The sequence below is a fragment of the Apteryx mantelli genome, chromosome 1 (assembly GCF_036417845.1).
Source record: "Apteryx mantelli isolate bAptMan1 chromosome 1, bAptMan1.hap1, whole genome shotgun sequence".
NCBI classification, from domain to species: Eukaryota; Metazoa; Chordata; class Aves; order Apterygiformes; family Apterygidae; genus Apteryx; species Apteryx mantelli.
In genome coordinates, this window is record NC_089978.1 from 194,593,093 (window position 1) to 194,615,836 (window position 22,744).

The following is a 22,744-nucleotide window of genomic DNA, read 5'->3' on the forward strand; positions in this document are numbered from 1 at the left end:
AACATTTGTATTGCTAGTTATTTTTTAGCAATTTCATCTTTTGGGGAACAGGAGAAAGGACTCGTTTTATTTTCATTTTGTGCAATTTTTATTGTGTTGCTAATATGTATCATATGAGGAGGCAATAAATATAGCCTGTTCTGTAGCCTTTTCTTATTGAAATGGGCTGTCTTTTTTTTCCAATTTATTGTAAGCAAAAAATACTGCAGAGTAAGAATTTCACAAGTTAAACACAGAAGGTTACACACTGCCTCAATTACACATTGTTTTCGCAGAGAATTATTTTCCAGCTAGGTTAGATGTCTTTATCACTAGTGCCAAAAAGCCCATAGGAAAGAGAGACAGATAAACAAATTGTGAAAGTGCTGCTGATGCAGATTAGTGGAAGGCTGGCTAACTGCTTTTTAAAAGCATTTTGTTCTGATGTACAGCTTTGTCTATATACACATCACAGTGACATCCCAGGCCTAAAACAAATACATACAATACTTTATTTAATTTTCCTTTCAAAATGTTTTGATATAAGGTCTGACATTTTTCCCATGGTTAATCATGAAACTGGGCAATGTTTCTTACAGTTCTTCTTACTTCACTCATGCAAAACACTCATCAGTTTAAATGGTATGATTAAGGGGAGCAGAACTGGGGCCAAAAAAGGAAGCATGCACCGGGAAAATAGAATCTGCAATAATTTCTATCGGACTATGGAGCCTTTCACTTGAAATCTGGTTTAAATCAGTAGCTGCTGAAACTCATTACCACAGAGATGGGTCTTCTGGTTCAGGCCCTGGCACCGGGACTGTCAGTCTCTGATCAAGCTTCCCGAGGGTACATGACCTTGCTCCATGCCTGTTTCCCAGCACCTATGACACTTGCGAGGGAGAGGCCCCCAGTGCTTGCTGTTTTGTGCCCCATAGGAAACACCTAAGTGCCACTATTGATAGATAGCCTTTTGATTGTCTATATGAAGTGAGGCGGTTTCAGTTGAATCAGATGTGGGCAGATGCTCAGTGTACAGCTTGTGCTTTAGCGATGTGACACAGGCAATATGGGCTGAACTCATCCTCCGCTACACACCTCACCGTGTCCGGGGACGAGCCTGGAGGTGCCAAAGTCCTCCCACTGACCTGCCCTCCCAGGGTAAGATTTTAACATCGCTCAGGCACCGGCGCCCAGCCGTGCCCGGGGCCGAGGGGCAGAGGAGTCTGTGCCTTCACGCCCCTGCGCCCGGGGGCCTGGAAACGCCCCGCTGGTGCCGGGCAGGAGCCGTCGAGGGGCCGCGGGGTGGCTCTGCCCCTCCGGGCAGCAACAGCGATCCCCGGCCTCGCCTGGGCGAGCCCGGCCAGGAAGGAAGGGAGAAAGGAGGGATGGAGGGAGGGAAGGAGGGATGGAGGGAGGGATGGAAGGAAGGAGGGAGGGAGGCAACCCCTCCCTCCTTCCCTCCGCCGCACGCCCGGGCTCCTGTGATGTGGTGAGTCACAGGCAGGTCAGGACCGCGCCGGAGGGGCGGAGGGAGCCGCGGGGACCGGCTGATTTACCGCTGGGAGCCGCCACCAGCGCGGCGGAGCCGCCGGAGGGAAGGGCTCGCAGTGCCGCCCCGCCAGCCCAGGTGCCGGCCGGGAGGCCCCTGCCCCCGCCGCGCCGCCGGGCGGACCTGCCCGCGCTGCGGACGGGCCGCGCAGCCCAGCGGCCGGACCCGCCGCCCCCAGGTAGGGACGGCAGCCGCGACCGCCGCGACCCGCGCCCCCGCCGCGGCCGGGCGCGGTGCGCCGCTGCCCCGCTGCCCGGGGCCGGGCGAAGGGCGGCGGGCCGGTGCCCCGAGCGGGCGGGCTGCCCGGCAGCAGCGGGGTCGCGTAGGTGAGCGGGCCGGGCGGGCCGGGCCGGGCGGGCCGGGCCGGGCCGGGCGGCGGAGCGGGCAGGGCGGGAGCGGAGCCCGCCGCGGTGCAGCGCTCGCCCCGGCGGCGGCGATGCCGGACCACAGGCCGCCCCGCCCCCAGCGCCCCGGTGGCCGCGGGTAAGGGTCGGCGCCCCGCGGGGCTGGCGGGGCCGGGGGCGCTCGAGGCGGGCTCCGGGATGAGTCAGGAGAGACTCTGCCGAGGGGGAAGGGGAGCGGGCCGGGCACCGCTCCGCGGCCGGCAACTTTGCAGGAGCGCGGCGGCTCCGGGGCTGGGGGGGCGCGGGGCGCGGAGCCGCCGCCGCGCTCCTCCCCGCGGGGCAGGGAGCCTCCGCGGCGGCGGGGCGGGGGGCGCGGAGCTCCGCGCCCGCGGGGCCGGCGAGGCAGGTGAGCGGCGAGGTGGCCGGGTCGGGGCCGCCCGCAAAGCCGCTGCCCCTGCGCTCGCCCCGGCAGCGCTGCGCGGGCTCCGCTGCGCGGGCAGCGCGGGCTCCGCGCGGGGCTGCTCTCGGCCGCGGCCGGCGCCTCGCCGCGGCAGCGCGGGCTGCAGCGCGGCCCCTCCGCCCCTGCCCGCCCCGCGGGCGCGGCAGAGCCGCCCGCGGAGCCTGGCGCGCCGCGCTGCTCGCGCCGAGGCTGCCCGCCAGCGCAGCTGGGAAGTTCAGACTCAGAAACGGCGGCTCCGAGGTTTGCGTTTGCGATGGTCAGTGAGACTGGCCGGCGCGAGGCTGAGGTTGTGGTGTCAGTTTTTAAGATTCTCCAACTTCTGGATTTTGTACTTTGTGACTCTTCGGCGTTTACAGTCTTTCTTGCAATCATGTTGCCTTTTTTTCAATTTTAAAAGCAGAATTTGCTTAAAATGATCAATGATTTCCACCAAATAGTGACATTCCACCAGTGTTTCCATGTCAGCATTAAAATAGACAGTCTTTGGCTTTATAAATATTAAATATACTCCTTAAATTGTAAGTTTCTTATATACATGCTAAAATAGGGATTAATAATTGAGTGACAGTAATTTTAACAACCTGTGCGTTTGTAACCTGCAGGAGGTTATTCAGGCTACAATGCATGTTTTTTTCCAGGAACCTTTGCCGTGTGTGGTAGTTCGTTTGCTTTCATCCAAAAAGGTACTTCTTGCATTGTCCACCAGCAAAAATAGGATGGTGTGATTTTTTTTTGAGATCTGAGAGGTTGAGATTCATAATCAGGCACAATAAAGTGTCTCACATGGTCTCTAAGAGCTGGTTAAATGTTTACAGACTATACACTGTGAGAGCAAAAAGCTGGCCTTTGGCAGGAGCTGCATATTGAAAACTAAGAGAGAGAATGACTGTATCACTTGTTCTTTGTGTGCCATAATCCTTCTTCAGCAATTTATGATTCTTTTCCAACTGTCTTCTAATACAAACGGAATCATTTGAAAAAAAGGAATATTTTGTAAAACATTCATCTCTCTATTTCCAGAAAATAGAGTCACTTTCTTTTCCTTGTTGGTGGGAAGGAAATGAATTGTCTTTCTTTATTATTCTATAGAGTATTTTCTTTCTCCATAGGATGATCACTGCATAGCAGTTCTTTATCTGTAAACAAAATTGCGCATGTTGTAGCTGGGGACTGTTTCGTGGAGGTGTCGTTAGCTCAGAGGACATGGCAGTAGAGCCTATAGATGGATGGGAGGCATACTAATTCAGGGCAAGCCAGCCAGAAACCCCAAACTCGGCAGAGGTTTGCTGAACAGCTCACAACTGCAGAACTGAGTGGCAAATGCTTTCCTCCCACAAATGCCTTCCCCATACTGATTTTTCCTGCACTTAGATTTTTGGTTTCTTAGCTGCTGACCTGTAACCCCCTCCTGCTGGTCCAATGCAATGGAAGGGGCCAACCCACCTATCCTCATTCTTCTGTGATCTGCAAGTGCCTGCTCTGTATTTTTCAATTCAGAGGAGAAAGAGCCCACTAACTCCCAAATCTGGCTTCTAGGACTGGGGAGAATAGCTCGCACAGCTGGCTGCAGTGCAGCAGCAGCACTCCTGCCTTCACAGCCGCAAAGGGAACCTGATGCTGGCAACATGCTGCACTGGGGTAGCCAGAGAGCCTAAGCTGTAGCAGTGGGAGCCCCAGACCTCTCTGGATGATCTGTTTTGTACCGCGATTCCGTTGAGGTGCTGATGTGTCCAGACTGTCCTCACTTCAGACGGAAAGTAAGGAGAGGGACTGCATCTTCATATGTGTTTCTGCATTGTCTAGCATAAGGGAAATCCTGCTCAGGCTTTCTCAGCACTACAGAAACACACATCATTACTGTCGAATGAGAAAGTGATAGAGTAGCTGAATAGTATTCTCTGAATCTACCTGGACAGGAACATAAAACCCCAGAAAGGAGTTCAAGGACCTCAGTTACAAGATCTATTGGGTGCAACAGAGAAGGAATGGTTTGCAGGGTGATACTTCAAACAAACCTACGTGAGTTTTTGGCTTGCACCCACACCTTCTTGGCCAGTTCCTGTGAAACCCTGGCGACTGTGTTTCCCACCCCCCTCCCCGTTATTACCTCTCTGGCTGGCCTTTGAGCCACTGACACAATTTTGTGTTTCACAGCCTATTACCATCAGTGGAGCCATTGACCAGTGCATCTTGTCTACAGTGGCCACAGCCTGTGATTGCCTCCCACACAGAGTTTGTAGCCAGTAATTAAATCCATGTAACTCACCACTGATGGGCTTGCCACGTTGGCTCCTGCGTGGTCCTGCGGACTGAGCCATCAGCAAGGAGACGGGACCGCGGCTCTGTGGTGGACCCCACGAATGGCGTCCCCTCTGCCTGCTTTACCCATTCCTCCCTGCATGGCCAAGCCAGGAGGGTTTTTGCTGTTCTCACCTTGTAAAAATGTTGTATTTTTCTTGGCAAAGGTTTTAACAAATCTATATCGCATACATAGCAACTGGTGCAAGCATGTTAGCAGAAGCCATTTTTAAATCAGTTTCCTCACCCAGGGGAAATGTAGTATAGACAGGGCCTTCAGGAAACGAATAATTAGGTGACCTTTTTCCCCCCCAGAATATCAGGTCTGTTTTATGTAGAGCTGTTTGAAGTCACACAAATTCTCATTACTCTCAAAATCTCTAACCTTGCCTTGTTTAAGATACCTTTTAGGAAATCAAATCAGTGTTTCAATCTAATTTCTAAAGGCATTCAAACACATGGTATGTGTGCTAACTTGTTTCCTCTAGCATTAAGAAATCTACCAAATTGCCAAGCTATTTGCCTTCAGGAAAACTATTATGTTGTACATGAAGATAAAGTATTTTTTCCTCCAATCTTAAACATGAAAAAAATAAAGAAAAGGTGAAGTTATCAGACCAAATTGTTCTGGGCTATAACTCCTTTGAAGAAAACAGTGTTACCAAGTAGACTGTCATTTTCAGGTGTCTGGTTTTTGATATGATCTGAGACTTTTTAGTTGCACTGTGATCTTTTTCAGTCACTTGATGTGACTGGATGGTGACTGAGTCCCCTTGGCTCAAATGGGCCTTTCTTGAATTAATTGCTATTGCCTGCACTAAATACCAGAGATGAAAACAGAGCTGGAGATGAAGTTGACAGTTACATAGCCCAGTGTGGCGGTGGCGTGAACGGAGGAGTGAGGAAGGAGAAGCGGTGTGTCTAACATGCAGACATTCACTGCAATGCATGTGCAACATTCGCTGCACACAGTGAAATGGGGAGGCGGTGAGTGGCCTTGAGAGCCCTCTCCTCTGCCTCTCCCCTGGCAATCCAGTCCCCAGGGATGTCAATGCCTGGAAACATTTCATTTTTCAAGAAGGTGTCAATAACAGAACAGTTTTTGTAATGCTGAGGTGTGTAAGTTCAAAATACTTAAACAAAATGCTTTTTTTTTGTGATTCCTACAGCCATATGATAGTCTCTTCTGCTTGTCCCAAGAAAATTAACACAAAATATGGCTTTTGTATGGAAGGTAATGGAAGGGATCTTATTTGAATTCATGATAAATTCCATTGCAAATGCATGTGAAAGGAAAATTGCTTAATGCTTTCAGAAGATTTTCATTTTGTTCAAGTGTTCACACCATGGCCATCACCATGGTATTTGATAGCTATCCATTTTATTGTGTATGTTGCAGCTTTAACCTCTGTTTTAAGGCTCACATTGGCATATTTTTTTCCCATAGTCACAGAAGAATAACAATTTCTATGTAAGTTGCTTTTCTCTACCATAGCTCCTTCATTTTGACGTTTATCCAACTAAACAGTATTAGAATCTTTTTGACATGGGCTGGTATCATTTCTGCTAAGGATCAGTGACCTAGCTTGATAAATTTAAAAAATAAGCAATGTAACTAAATATGTGACATTTATTGAAATTCATTCTTTGCCATGGAGCTACTTTCTTTCAAAAATATTGAGAATAGTAAGGGATTGCAGATGCAATTTGATTAAATCTACAGTTGTTACCATTTGCCTTCTGAAAATTGATTCCCTCCCCCCCAGCTTGACAAGCTTATTGATTAAAAACTCTGCCCTGGCCTAAGACAGCATTTGTTTGTATTTGTGTGCCTCCCATGCAAGTTGTAACAGGCTCCGAACTCTCTAAGCTCACTATACTCCTAAGCTATTTGCAGGGTAATGTTACTTAGCAATTGTTTTAAACTGTATGATGACACATCTTTGAACCCCATTGTATGAAGGAAAAATACCCTCTGACTGGAGAGAGATTTCCTGTTTATGTGTGTGTTTGCTGGAATTAAGCCTTCCCCTGTGTGTTGGCTGGGTATTTTTTTGTAATCCAAAATGGTAACATGGCAAGTTACCTACAGAGTTTATTTTTTGGACAGGATATGGGTCTTTTTTTATTTTTTTCAAAATAGCATTGCTTTGGAGTTGATGATGAGGCATAGGGGCCACTCAATTACACTTCTACAAACGCATTCATTTAATTGAGGCTGCACAGTTACCAAGAGAGATTTGGGCAATTAGTAAATAACTTCTGATATTTTTATGCAATGTAAGTTGTTCACTTCCCACACAGAAAGTTTTTGACTTTAGACAGATGTTCTTTCAGCGTAAGGATACAAAATTTGCCAAATGTATAGTTTATTTTATAAAATAATTGCAGTCGTAGCTTTGGTTTTGACTGAAGAGAATCCCTTAAATTCTCTAGATTCTCTTTATAGAGAGAAGAGTAGCCCAACTGGTGGCCTCTGGGCAAGAGCCAAAGGGCAGGATGCTTGCACTTGGTACCTGAAAGGCTCTCAGCTGTGCAGGCGCGTACAGGCAAGTGCCCAGAAAGCAGAGCAGCTGTGACACTCCTGCTGCTTGCCCCAGGCCCCCCAAGGTGGACTGTGACCTTGTCACTCACCCCTGCACCCTGGGAGCTGCAGCCAAACCCCCTTGAGAGGGGAGAGCTGCTGCCACGAGACTCAAAACGGGCATTTTGCCTCTAAGTTCCCCGCGGTTGGACCACCCTGAATCCATGCGGTAAGGTTATAGCTAATTATTAAGTACAGTTTTAAGGTTTCTGGTTTACTTCAGATGATGCTCATTTTAAACAATTGTCCAGGACTGGGAGAAACCTGGGCATGTGAACTGATTATGCCAAGGGTTTATGCGGGCTGAGAACCACCCAGCCCGTCGGGGGCACATCGCAGCCCAGGCTGTGCTGCCAGAGGCCCTCAGCCACGTTTGCCCCAGCAGAAGTCCACTCCCTGTGTCTTCCACCACAGAGGCAAGGACCTGCAACACAGACACATGCTGATTTTAAGCAATTTACTTTTTATTGCTTATTAGTTACAGTTAGAATTCCAGACTTACTCTGGAATTTTACATTTTTCATTTATTTTAGGAAGTATTTTTTTCTTTTGTTTCTTTTTTTTTTAGTTTGAGCTAGATGTTGAACCTTACAGTTCATTTCCATTGTTTTTTCCATATTAAAAATATTCTAGCTAACATGATTTCAGCCTTAGTATAGAACTGTTGCACACTGTGAATTATTAGCGGCATAATCTTTTAGTATTGTTTTTTCTTTGGCTTTATCACGAATAAGAGTGCTTTTTGGATTGCTTGGCCCGGACTAAATCATCACAATTTCAGGATTATAAAAGATATTTATTAAGAAATTGAGGTTTGCTTTTTTTTTTTCCCATGAAGATAAAGGTTGCTGGTTTCTGAGTAGCCCCAGACTTTGAGAAAATTCCCAAATCTGTAGTTTGTCTCAAATGCATGACTACAGAAGAACATGTTTTGCTCTGTAAAACTGAAATAACTTCACAAGTTTCACCTATCCTCAGAGATGTGCTGGTGTAACTGAAGCTTGGATTTCTCTGTGTCTTTAATACTGGTTATATAGCTAAAATAGAATTAGGATTTCTGTTATGGAAATCATATACACTTTTATCTGTTATTATATATCCTCATATCACTATGAGCTATTATATACTTTTCATGTGTGTCTTTATGACATGTGTCTTCTCAACCAAAAATATCAGTTTCTATCAGCCAGCTCTGAGAAACTGGGTTAAAGAACAGAGAGGCAGTTTCATTAAAGACAATGAAAGGTGTCAGTAGTTGAATTCGTGCCAAAAGTAGATTAATTCCTCTTTCATAATGTCATTGAAAATGTTAAATGAATTACTGGACTTACATTCAGTTTTCCTGTCTACCTCTAGAAAGTGGGTACTGATTTTAAATATTATATTTTACTGTCCTGCAAAGCCTTTGTTAAACTCTTTAGGTTTTTAGGTTCTTTGTTCTTTGGACTAGAGGCCAATATCTTCTTGCGGAAAAGTATTTTTTATTAATATGCAGTATTTGATGTCATTCTTACAGATGCCCAAAGCTGTAGTTAAAAAAAAAATACAATCAAACTATTAAAAATGCTTTAGAAAGTAGGCAGAATGCATGCAATATTGGACTCCAGTCAAGCAGTGAGCCAGTGTGGAGCTCACTACATGATTAAGGACTTCTGCATCAGAGATTATAATTCAAATTTCACCCTTGAAAAATATGCTTACCTCTCATCAAGTCACTGAGAAAGGTTGTGCATGTCTGAGGATGCAATTTAGCCCACAAACTTTATCTTAACTGCTGTTTAACCCCTCTGATGAAGGCAAACTTTGGCATGCACTTTGCTGTTACCTTCCTGTGCACATTCAAGGACAGTGTTGCGTGATAGTGAGTTTTATCCTTGTCTGTGCTTGCAGCACTTCAATCTAGTAAATCAGTGTGTTCATCTAACCAGGATGTAGGTTTCTTTATTTAAATTCAGGGTGTCTAGATACAAGTTAATCCCATCACTTTCAGTGGAAATTATGCAAGTGCTGAGACCAAGTGGAAGACCCACATTTGTATTAATGCTTTATTTCTATATATAGTTTTGCTTTTTCTATTTCCGTATATTTAGTTTTTACCAAGTATTTTCTAGTCAGAATCTGAACTTCCCAAGTGTCTGTTTTTCCTAGTATCACAAGTACTGGATTTACACAGAAATTGCCAGAGAAGATGGCACAGTGACAACATTTCTTTGTGTCCTTTTGCTTCCTCAGAGGATCAAGCAGCTCCTTGGCAGGGAATGTCCACTCCTGTGACATTCCCAGATACTACCAGGGCTCTTCCTTGGCTCATCAACCAGATTGCCACAGGGGGAAAACCCTATTGAATCTACTCAAAATGGGAAACTTACTTAAGTTGTTTAACTATCCTATAAAATTTAATACTGAATTCTGTTCTTGCTTTAGAATTGCAATAGGTTAGAATCCCATTACATTTTATATTCCATTAAATCCCACAGAATTCAATTAGTCTTGGAATTTGTCCTGATCTTATACATACAAAGGTGATGGATTGCTGGACATATCCATTTGTGGGAAAGGGATGATTCCTGCCACCTTCATGTGAAATTCAGAAAGACCTGAACAACAATAGCTATCTTTTTTCCTGGATAACTATGGCACCCTATATCAGAGGAGGAGCTCTGAATGCAGAGCATGCTCACAGGAATTGGGAAAGATCAGAGCCAGACAGGAGATATGTCAAGTCAGCACAGAGTGCATGAAAGCACATAATTCCTAAACAACCTTCTAATTGCAGGACTGGATCCCATGTTTTTCCTGCAGGGCTAAAAAGGAAAAACACGGTGCCTTGTCACTATCAGTCCGAAGGACTGTTTCCCAGTTCTGAATGTTCTCTGAGTTTTCGTTCATTCTGAAAACATATTTACAAAAATAAGTATATGTTTGTTCTTCTTAAAATGTAAGCTGCCATGATAAAATCAGCCTGTGGATAGCTCAGCAACATCTTTGCTGCTTCCTGGAAATTACTGTGTGTTTTTCTGTTTTTTTTTCAGAATGAGTTTTTTGCATAACATGCTTTGAAATAACTCTTTTTATGCAAATAATACCACACTTCTCGTAAATTAAACCTAAGCTGGGCCAAACTCTGCCTGCAGATAAGCGCACATGGCTTCCAAAGTTCCCCTGACTTCAGCGGGAGTGCTTTCTGCTTATCTGAGGAGAGTGTTTAGCCTGAAATCCCTTCAGGGCAAAAAAAAGGTAATACAACCAGTGAATTGTTTTCACAGTACAAAAAGCCTTTCAGGAAACAGTGCTGAGCAGTAAGAGATGACTAAAGAATAAGAAAGTACCTGTTTCCCTGTATTGGTGTATCTTTTGCATTTTTTTAAAGGCAAATCTGAACGTAGGTTATTTACTCAGACCTGTATTGCATGCTATTAATGGGGGAAAAGCCTATCAGTCAAATACTTGACTGGGCATCGTTAATAGGGATTTCAAAGACATATGAAAAGATAATGCCCATGTCCATTAGCTAGTTACTTGGAAACACAATGTGGGGTTTTTTCAGTCTTTCTTTAAAGAGTAATGATTTTCTTCATTAACAATATATAAGATTTTTAAAGATTTACTCTTCTTCACCTGTCATCCCTGTTAAGTTATGCCTTGTACATCTCAGTATTTATCTTGTATCATCTATTGCTCATTTTAAATGAGGTAATATTGAGATTCTGTCATGTCAACAGTTCTTCTGCCTTTCAGGCTGTTTTAAGCAACCCCGTTTTCTAGTTCTTACTCAGCTAAACTATCACAGGAATCAATAAAAATATTGTTTGCATAGAGACTGTGAAGTCAAGTCATTACTACTTGGAAAAGGTGGCAACTTTGCAGTTAAGGAATGTAACTTGTCCAGACAAACGTCAGTTCCAGAAACAGGCTTTTGTGTGAAAATCCAGGTGCATAAAAATTTAGATCTGTCCCATCGTCACCCCAACAGCTGTATCCTGTTCAAGTTTAAATTGCTCAAGTGAGTAATTCTTAATCACATGAATAGTCCAGGTTTTTATCTGAACATGGCATACAGGGTGCTGTAATATGAATGTCTTAAGCAGGAACAAGGATGTAAAAGAAAACGTTTTTCTTACACGAGAGTGATCTTTGTTCAGTGCCTGAATTCAGTGGTGTCAACTACTTAAGCAAACCTTATGCTCAAGAGTAAATTGTTTTAATATGAACTCCTAAATTTAAAACATGCATTAAAGAACATTTCCAATTTTACCACTGCCATTTTATTTTCCTTTTGGATAAGCAAACCAAGTTTTAAATTATGACAAAGATCCAGAGAAGCTACTTTGGCATCTGAAATAGGGTTTCGAGTGAGTTCAGGGCATAAGTCCAAGAATAAGATCCAGAAAACTAATGTTCTGTGGCCACAAAGCTCTCAGGTGCTTACATTAACTGGTGTCTGCACTTTGTTCTGAATATTCCCTGGATCTCACCTGAGCTTAAGCTCCACAGAAGGAAAAGAAACACGTGGAGCAATAAGAGGCCTTGGTCCTGGCCAAGTTACAGCTCCAAGCTGAACTCCTTTACAATCCAGACACAAGGCAGACCCTTAAACTGCACACTCTGCCTAAGAGGATTCACACCCGTACCTTCCACTTTCTAGATCTTAACAGTTTAAAATAGCAGAAGAATGGGAGAAGGAGAGAAAGAGAGAGGAAAGACGCGTGGGTTGGGACCTCCCTAGTGATGTCTCCCACTGTGCAGGCAGGAATTCTCCTCACAGCAAAAGGCACCAAGGGCAAAGGGAAGGAGCCTGTTTGCACCCCTGGGGTGAGGGCATCTAGCAGAGGAGGGGTATAGCCAAGTAATATTCCCATATTTAGACCTTGGCTAACCTGCTTATGAGGGAGTGAAGATCAAGGTTTTAAACCATACTCTTTATAGCAAAAAGCTTCTTAAAGGTCAGCATTGCTGTCGGTTCTGTCACAGATAGCCAGGTTTTGGTTGTGGCAAACAAGCAAACTAAGCCCTTTGTATTTTCAAGCCACTCTGTAAGAATGAGCTAATTTATCTTTGTGTCACCCTTATGAGAAAGGTAAATACTATCTGAAGTTTGGAAATAGCCTCTTTGCTTATCTTACGAACTCATGGGATCTGGCCCTCTAGCTCCAGATTTCCAAAGGAGACATGCTGGAGTCTAAACAAGAAGTCTGAACAAGTCTGAAACCTGGTACAAGGCACTTTATGAGTAACCTCTGAGAGCAGTGAGTGTATTCAAGCTCCCCAGGTGTCCCCAAAATGAAGGGAGGGGAAAGGATGAAAGGAAGTAAGTGAAGCCTCTGAAAAATCCATTCAGCAAAAAGAAGACTGCCTTAGCAAGGAAAAACTCAGACCACAGCCATCCTAGAACACCCTCTTCAAACCATTGAGCTTTTAAGCATCTTCTGAAGGTCAGCACAATATTTCAGAATAAAAGCTGTAACTGATGGACCCTCACTGAGGGAGATCTGCCCAAGAGGAACTGAGGCTGCTCCAGATCAGCCACTCTACTGATTGCAGCTGTGAAACTGTTGCCACTGGTGAGAGCTAGTATGTCAGACAGGCTGGTCCCAGGCCATTTCAGGATTTATGAATACCAGTGCTGTGAAGTCCTTGGAAGCAGATCATGAATCACAGGTTCACAGCAAGGCACCAGTCTAGCCAATGAGCTATCATTAACTCAATTTCTAAACTGAGTGAAAGTAGGGCATCAGTTAAAGTGCATTGCAATAACAAAATCTTGCAGTGACAAAAGCGAGATCAGCATTAAAAAGAAACACCTAACCAAACACAGATGTGAAATGATCACTACCCTTGACATTGCTCCTGTTTGATTATCAAAAAACTGCTAGAAAGCTAAGTAGACCATCGAATTATTAACTTTGGTATCAGATAAAGGATGTGTTCTGGTAAGCTAAGACATAAATATAGACTTTTATATTACTTCCACTGGCTGTTTTACAAATACAGTCAATTCAGCTTTATCTGTAGCTGTTCTGTGGGTTTCCATCACATTTTTACATGGGGTAAACACCACCAAGCTAATTTTGCATAGAGGCAGTTTGTGTTTGGCAGGGCTACTTATCGCAGATGCAGCATTGCATTACTGTGGTTATACTGCTTTTAGAGCCAGCTTGGGCATCAATGGAGTTCAATCTACTTTCTAGCACTGTACTAAATATAATAGATATGAACATATCATAATATCAGCAGAAGAGGCTGTGCCAGGCCAGACTGGTGTTTGGAGCTTCGCAAAAGTTCCTACAACCAAGAAGCAAGCTTGGAGGCACCTAAAGGTCCCTATGCAGCATCAGGACAGGTCCATAAGCAGTATTTTTTCCATTTTTTTTCCATGATTGGGTAGCCCAGCTCCCACTAGTCTAGGTAAAGGAAAGCTAACTGTATCATTTCAGCTCTTAGGTAAGCTATCTGAATCGGGTGACCAGCTCATTCTTAGAGATGCACAGATCTCACTGAGACCCTGAATGAAGCTTGACCATGACATCTCAGCTTGCTGAGATTATGTATTAAGCAGGATGTCAGCAACCTTGACCCTAGGTTTTGTCACTAATTTGCCTCGTGGTTCCCTGAGACACATTGACTAAGAAGGGTAAAGTCATGGTACCCAGTGGCATGCTTTATGGGAGCCCATGGAGCAGAAAACCAGCTGCCTGACACTGTCCTGCCAGCTCTTTCAGGTAAAAGAACAGAGCCAGCACAATTTCTTTTACTTTGTATCCTAGATATTTGTACCACACCCTGGAGAAATTCAGGGACTTGTGGGTTTTTGTTGTTATTATTATTATACTTGCTGTGACATCAAAAGGAAACTTGATTATTTGATATGCATGTAGTACAGTCTTCAGATAATATCCTATATGATCACTCTCTATTGATGTACAGAACTTTTTTTTTTTTTTTTTTTTTTAGAGATTAATGTTTGTCTACAAAAAGTTATTGTCTCAGGGATTCCTAAGAACCATTAGCACCAAATGACAATTAAACTGCAGGAAATGCCCTGCATCAAGATCATTCATAATTGCTGTTAGAACATTTAGATCAAATCTGTATGCTGTCTTGGTTACTCATAGCTATCTGCCTTTTAATCTTTTTCATTTTATGACCCATGCCATTCCTTTAATTATCACAGTATGGAAGGCTGTTAGCTTTACTACAAGACAGGAAAAGCTTCCAAAATCTGCTCTGCATTTCAATCCAGGAATTCAGGTAGATGTTATAACCATAAAGCATAAAGTAAAAAATCTAAATAAGTGCTCAGAGTAGTTAAATGAATAAAGATAAAACTGTGCTTACAGCCAGGTTTACCAACTTAGCTCTTTAAGAAAGGAGGAACTACATTCCAAGAAAATTATACTGTCCCCATTCTTTACAGACAACCACAAAACATTTAGACTCATGCAAAAAGTTGATCAACAGGATCAGCTCAGAAGTACAAGAAAACAGCTTTCTCCTACTGTAAGGTGTTTTTGTACGCACCAGAAAAAGGACTTACATTTTTATCTGAGGTTGTATGACTTCCTTGGTAACCAGGGCATATGTCTGTATTTCTGTTAACTGGCTAGAGTCAGTAAACATCTTTGTTTTGCATATACAGTAAAAACACATTGAGAGGTGAATTAATCTGTCCAAGCATATGAAAAATTGGGCCTGAAATACCAATTTCTCCATATTCACTCACCTGAAACAGAAGACCAGCCTTACTATGCATTATTGCCCATGGCACATACAATAACAAGCATGACGTGCTATGCCACCCCTCACAACAGCTCCTTTTCTGCTGGGACTGAACACTTGGACTGAATAAGATGTTCACGTCAGTTGTCTCACTGAATTATTTGCTGCAGAGGCAGCTTAAGTCTGTGTTAGAACTCGATTTACTTCACTGCTGATGGTAGTGGTAAAGAGCTACAATAGCACCACAGGTATTTTCTTAATGAATGTCCACAAATGCTGACTTGCATTTCAAATGAATTGAGTGGATCAATAGTGTTATGTTGTTCAAAGTCTACCTTCTATTTTCCCACTATTGCTGAACAATAACATCTTTAAAAAAAAAAATCCTCCCATCCTTATGCATCCAGATGTGGAAAGCTGTTCTCCTGTATTTAAAGATCCAAATCCATCTGGAAACATAAGCCTGAACAAACAATGAAGGACTACCATACTGTGGGTATTTCCTCACTGTTTTTCAATTATTCTTGTATATTTTGAACTTCTTTTCTAAGCCCTGTTCTTTGTGGAATTGATTCCTCAGCCCTTAGAGCGAGTGCCACTTCCTCACATGAAAAGTGTCATTGAATCCCAACAAATACTGTATACCACCTTTTAAATTAGACTTTTTGAACAATGTATAGCTCTTGATCTGCTCCACTCATTTGTAATGTATCAGTGAGTGTTTGCTGAGGTTCGTTATGAAAGAGCCTGTAGTGCCATTGTAGCCCATCACAACAAAAAGCAATTAAATAAATCCAGTTGTGCTACAGACCCAAGACACGCATTTGCTTGAGGATGTTAGGATCTGCAGCAGGTTTCAAAGAAAACACTCTGCACTGTGTTGCACTGCAGGACACCTACAGGAAATTAATGCTAAATGAGTATAAGAATAACATTTTCTCCATTGCAAAGGATACACTAATGTTCTTCTGTTTTAATGTCTGTTAAAAATAATCCTGGCAGACAATAAAAATGCTTCTATTGTAAGCTGCTGTGAATTACAATAGTATATTGGACCCCAGGATGGACGTGCATATTAAAGAGTATACTTTATGCACTGAGATTTTAGATTCTTTTTTATGTTTGAATATTGTAAGAAAGAGTGTACAGATCAGCTGAACATGAATGCAATTCCTACTGACACAGGTCTACTGCACTGGGGATGAAGAAAATTTATTTAATAGTAGATCCTCCAGCAATTGCCTAGGCTGTGCCCTGCTCACCAGTTCTTCACCATAATGTATACCCTGCCCCATAAGCCATCTGCATGCACGCACACACTATAACTACCTCTTAGCATACCACAGAAACCTTCCAGTTCCCTTATGAACCTATTTACTACCTAAATCAATGGTATTTAGTCCTGTGACTCTGTGCACTGGGATAATGCATCATGTTAGCGTATGTATTACACTGCAGAAAAGTTATATTCCCATCCTACTCAGGATGAGTGACCTAAATTAGGAAACTTAGGTTAAAATAGTGCTGAAGACAAGGGAACATGGGTTTTAACTCACATTAGCCATTTGAATTCAACCCAAAGATCCCTTGTATGTTTGATCTTGAGTTACAGACCCAAATTTCCTTGTTCTTTTGGTGTTTTAACACCAGACAGCTACTTCAGGTTAGCAATTCCAAATTAAGAACATTTTTAATCTTGTGGACATAGCTCTAGAAAATAGGTTAACCTCAGTAAGTGTTTTAAATATAACTGATCTTGTCTACAGATGCAATCAGATAATTGAAAAGTCTGATGAAGACAAGTCCACTGTGAGTTCAGTCTGTTGAAGCTAATGCCAGAGCTGTGACAGGCTTGCAACAACAGATTCAAATCTAATGGCTGAAGCTGTTATCATCTTCCCCCTCCGTTTGCCCTGTCCTGTTAAATGACACTGCTGTCTCCATGGCAGGGTGTCTGAACCACAGAGAATTAGGTCCTGAATTGGCATAGTTTTCAGTCCAGGATAGTATGGCAAACTGAACTCTCAGGAGCAGTAATTGCTATGGTTATCTGGTTCAAATCTACCCTACAAGTCTGTCAGAGCCTGTGGTAATAAGAAGACATACCAGCCTATTGAAAAAAGTACAGAACTCCACTATCAAGTATTTCCTAAAAAATGGGAAAGCTACCATTTGTTGTACACTTGCTGATAATAGGATTTGTGAACTATAAATTAACATGGCTCTATTGTATCTAACCTGAAATGACCTATCTGAAGCCTAAATATATTCTTGTATAAACATGCTGTTGTACACCATATATAGTAATACACAGGACCCTAGCGTTTCCTTTTAGGTAATAAAGCAAGGAAAAATGAGATATGCCAAACAACCTGCCAGAGCATTGCTTTTGCATCAGTGTGTTCTCTTAGCCTGTGCAGTTCCATGGCGTGCTTTGTGATCAGGCATTAATGGGACCCAAGTTGTCAAACACGGGCTAGGAAAAAAGCACAACTGTATTTTTTGGCTTCCTCGCATACAACAGCTTGAACATTATTCCACAATGGGGCCAGGCCTGACTTGTCAGTGCAGTGGCAAACAACAACATGAAGGAGTGACATGATGTTCAGTCTTTACGAATTATCATCCAGGCCACAATTAGGAGAGCAAAACTTGATGAAAAAAAAGCTGCCATTAGGAAGCCGTTAATGGTTGTTAGCCACTGGTACACAAACACTCGAGACCAAACCTGGTGGGCAAGTATCAGCCATGACACTTGAAGCTGCTAGGCACACTAGTATGACTTATCATTGCTACTTGCAATGGTTGACCAAAATCCATTTTCTCATCACACAAGCTAGGGTCTGCTGATGGATGGAAAAATGAGCGCATCGTGACACAGGCTTTGAAAATATCTCTTACAAAAAACATAATCCATCCACAGCTATAGCTTGATAATAGTCATCACAGGCCAAAGCTCACAAGTCTTCTATAGACACATTAAAGAGATACAGACACACGAGTCACAGGAAGGTCGCAAAACCATGAACAGTATCCATCATTCAAATCAAGTAGAGAAACAAAGAGATTATTTGTTTTCCTTTTGCAACTGATAGATAGCAACTAGTTTTTTGACCTGTATTCAAAAGGAAAAATGTAGCTATAGCTCAAGTATTTTGGTTCTAATTCAGCAAAACTCTTAAGTGCTTAAGTTCAATAGAAATTACATTTGAGTATGTGCTTAGTAGGACTGGAACTATTGGACCTCTGAAGAGACATGGGATTGAATTTTTTATTTTCTGAAGTTTTCAAATGCTTCTTCAAGATATATTCAAGTGAAGTGCTTTGCAATGACCTGGTTTGGAGGCTACAAAAAAGCAACTCTGTGCTGGAGCCTGCAGCAGGGGAACAAAGAAAGACTCTGGGTCAAATGCAGATAAAAAGAGACACTGAATGCCACTGGTGTAACACTGGGCAACAGCGGTGCTTATATGATTTGAGGACAGTGAAAAACCAAATACCTCAAAAAAGAAGGTGCACACTGTAGTCTTCAGGTAGCTACTATGTCCTCCCTAAGTTACAACCCTACACTATGTATGTGTCCCAGCAGAGCACATGCTTTTGATTTCAGACACCTTAAGGAAGGGTTCACAGCATGCTGGAGACGTGCACTGTGGGGAACCACCTTCCCTATCAGTCATCCATAAACACTGAGCCTGAGGTTCACACAGATGGGAACCAGTAGGTGTCTGTTCAGATGGCTGCTTGACACACATCGAATGCATACAAAGGGAGACACAGTGTTGTACCTCAGATATGAGAGCAAAGATGACTTGGTTTTCATTTATCACTCATTTTTTACTTTCTTCTGTGGTGAAATGTACGTATTATTCCTGGCATCTGTTGCATTATACTGAATCTCTCCCTTGCTCTTGTTGTTAAGCTCTTCACTTTGGATCTCATTTGTTAAAACAATCTAAGGAGGAATTTTTTCTGTCTCAAGAGCACAGATTCAGATGAGTGCTGTTTCACCAACTGAATATAAGCAGAGTAGCCTACTTGAGGATACTGGCCTCACGTCCCAAGATATCAGTTGTGGGAAAGAATAAGTCAGTCTGTATTTATGGCTCTGAATCCTTCTGAAGTTCACACTGGTGTTTAGTCTTGGACAGCTAAGGGGCCTGGCTATCAAGTAACCTTGCATCTTTATTCCTGTAACGGTGGTCAGTCATCCTCATCCTCATCTAACTATTGTCCCACTTGTTATTTTATCTCTTGATTGCAGTGCCACCCCTGTCATTTGGATTTAAACTCATTGCAGCAGAGAATATACCTGCCTCTGTGCTCTGTCAGAAATAGAGTGCTTTTGGAATTTTCTGCTTAAACTAGTATTTGTCAGAACATGCTGACTTGTCAGAGCTGATTCTGCAGGAACATATCAGCTTTAGCACTGTTTCTCAGGGTGGAAGTGCTGGCTGAGAGGAGGCAGACAGGCAGACCCACCTCACACTCCTCATTGCTAGGACACTCACTTGGACTGAGCAGGGACTTGAAAACCATCGTTTTTGGTTGGGGTTGTCTTTTGGGTGCTTCACACAAACTTCAACAGGTCTTCATTTCATCTCAGTACAGAGCAGGAAAACCTTTGTAAAAGCAAGTTTCATGGGATGAGAAAACTGTCTCCTGTCCCATATGATATAGAAGCATTCTTTCTGTACTGTGGCTATTTTATGATTATAATAATAGCCCTGTTCTTTTTTTTTTTTTTTTGAATTTAAATCCATGTTTGTTTGTTTTTTTCCAGGATTCTGTTATCACTAATTAATATCTGAAAACAATGTTGATTTGAAAGATGATCATTTCTCAAAACCACAAATTTGAATTGTTCTTACTAGCTAATACTTGCAAATAGCCTGTGTTTCTGATTTTTGTCCCTTGGTCTTGATCATGATTCTTAACAGGTAACTGGTAGGAAGAACAACCCTTTGTTTCCAAAATCTATTATTTTGTGTAGATCACGGAAGTAAGCCACAGAAAGAATTCAGTAGACCCTGAAATCAAAAGTCACTAGGAATGCAGGAGAATTATTGATGTATTATTTAAATAAAATTCACTGAAAATATTGAATTTATATACAGCTGAAACAGTTCTGGTCTACAGTCATCTTTTCATTTTGCCTAAAATCTTGATTACATAAAAATAAAACAGAGCTCCTGCTTACTATTATTCATTTGTATTTTTCAAGGTTGTTTATTTTAAATTTATCAAGTGGTCACAAGCATTTCTGTATTAGCAACAATTTCTTAAATATAGCCAAACTATAAGTAGTTTTCCAATGTGATCATATTGCTGTTCGAATGTATAATTATTTTCTCCATGAAGAAGCTAAATTTAACTTAACAAGAACTGTGTCATGGCATTAACAGAAAATGTCTGGTGTGATAGGGCACTGTGTGGACACTGCACCAAAATACAACCACAGTTCATTTAATTGATCTCCCAAGGGGGTTAAATATCACACTAGTCATTCGCCTTTGGTTTTTAAAGCCACATCAAACAATTGTGTGGAAAAGTAAAAAAAGAAAAGTGCTAGTTTTTTTATTATTTCATCAGTTAATGGCTCTAGGTCACTTGATACCCCTTTGTTTACCATACAGTGATATGCCTGTATCTTCTAAAGGTTTACCAGAGTGACTTATTGCTGTGGTACAAGGCCTAAAATTAAACTTGCACATGCCAGGCACCACATGATGCATAAAATATTCTAACAATATATTACAAAACCTTGTCAACACTAGAGAAAATGGCTATTCCAAGAACTGGAGCTGGCTGAAAAAACATTCTTTTTCCAAAATGGGCACTTATGAAAGACAGTGATTTCAGGAGCTGGAGGAGGAGAAAGAGGGGTTTCTTCCTATGTTCTTATGGAGAAAAAAAGATCTTCCTTGGTTAATGAAAAAAATATCAACAGAATAAAAGAAAAGCCAACTTTCAGCTGGAATCTTCTTTTTTTTTCATGTCTTTTCTATTTCTCATTTTTGAACAGCTGTGCTAAGAACCATTCCAGCCCCTTACTGTGCTTGCCAAATATCTTATATTCAGGCTGTAAAGTGCGATAACTGCTTTGTGTGCATTGTGAGAGTGTCCTGAGCAGATTTGCTTTCAGCTGCCTATGCACCATCTTGTTCTAAACCAGATCAGCCTGAGGGCCAATGTGAAAGTAGTCTGAAACAATCTATTACTATTGTACAATACACCAAGGGGTCTTGCAAAATTCATCATAATAAAATCCTTCTGTGAGTTGTTCTCTAAGCAGTTAAATCAGAACCCACAAAGAACAGTAATAGTAGCAATTTTTAGCACAAGACTGTTAAGGACACTAAGCAAGATTACAACACTTCTTAAACTGAAAAAGTTCAGCTAATACATGCAGCCTAGAAACAGATTTCTGTTGACTGATAAAGTGATGCTTTACTATATGAAATATAACCAATCTTTTCTTTAAATATATTTTGACAGATTAAATCTATGACAATGAAGCCTGTTACTGCATATCCTTCTGGGATTATCATATTCCTATTTGCGTTGTTGCAGAGGAGCCATGGACAGTGCAAAGAAGCAGCTAAAAAATCAGAGATGAATCTGAGTGTAAAATATGATCTTCCTAGCTTCATCACAGAAACACCAATTCAGAATGTAGTTTTATACAAGCATCATGTTTATATTGGAGCAGTCAACAAAATTTACGTATTAAATGAAGCTCTTCAGAACATTTCTGTGTACAAGACTGGGCCCATTTTGGAGAACCCTGACTGTGCACCATGCGAAGATTGCAAAGATAAAGCCAATTTATCTAACAGTGTATGGAAGGATAATGTCAACATGGCGCTGCTCTTAGAAACCTATTATGATGATCAGCTCATCAGCTGTGGTAGTGTGGCTGGAGGCATTTGTCACCGTCACATCATTCATCCTGACAACCCTGCTGATATAGAAAGCGAGGTGCACTGCATGTATTCAACACAGATGGATGGAGAAGCAGATAACTGTCCTGACTGTGTTGTAAGCACTTTAGGAACCAAAGTTTTGGTGACAGAAAAGGACAGGTTTGTCAACTTCTTTGTTGGAAATACTGTGACATCTACATTTCAACCACCATATGTTCTGCATTCAATATCAGTTAGAAGGTTAAAAGAAACACAGGATGGTTTTGAATTTCTCACGGATCAGTCTTACATAGATATTCTCCCTCAGTTCCGTGATTCTTATCCCATTAGGTATGTCCATGCCTTTGAAAATAATCACTTTGTCTATTTTCTGACTGTCCAGAGAGAATCTCTCGACTCCCAGACTTTCCACACCAGAATTATCCGGTTCTGCACTTTAGATTCAGGGATGCGTTCTTACATGGAAATGCCTCTTGAGTGTATTTTTACTGAAAAGCGGAGGAAGAGGTCCATTCGAAAGGAGGTATTCAATATCTTGCAAGCTGCGTACGTAAGCAAGCCAGGTGCAGCCCTAGCGCACGAAATGGGCCTTGGGTTGAACGATGATATTCTCTATGGCGTTTTTGCACAAAGTAAACCAGATTCCTCAGAACCAACAAACAGGTCTGCTGTCTGTGCTGTCTCTGTGCGAACAATCAATGAATTCTTCAACAAGATTGTCGACAAGCAAAACATGAAATGTCTTCAGCACTTTTATGGAAAAGATAGCAAATACTGCTTGAACAGGGTAAGCAACAATTATTTCTGTGGTATTTTGGGGCTGGACTCGGCCTCTGCATTCTTTCTTTGCCTACTCCATTGTCAGGTAGCTGTCCCCTCAGTTAC

General features: G+C 42.3%; 1 protein-coding gene across 3 annotated transcripts in view; it reads left to right on the forward strand.

The window, feature by feature from the left end:
- Positions 1–1,645: 1,645 nt before the first annotated feature.
- The window catches only part of MET (MET proto-oncogene, receptor tyrosine kinase), a 93,935-nt gene continuing 72,836 nt past the window's right edge, over positions 1,646–22,744 (forward strand). For all 3 annotated transcript variants that reach the window (XM_067315041.1, XM_067315056.1, XM_067315049.1), the window contains exons 1-2: positions 1,646–1,709; positions 21,432–22,646. In XM_067315041.1, coding sequence (XP_067171142.1) covers positions 21,441–22,646 — 1,206 coding nt within the window. In that variant the 5' untranslated portion in view covers positions 1,646–1,709; positions 21,432–21,440. The remainder of the gene's footprint in view (positions 1,710–21,431; positions 22,647–22,744) is intronic.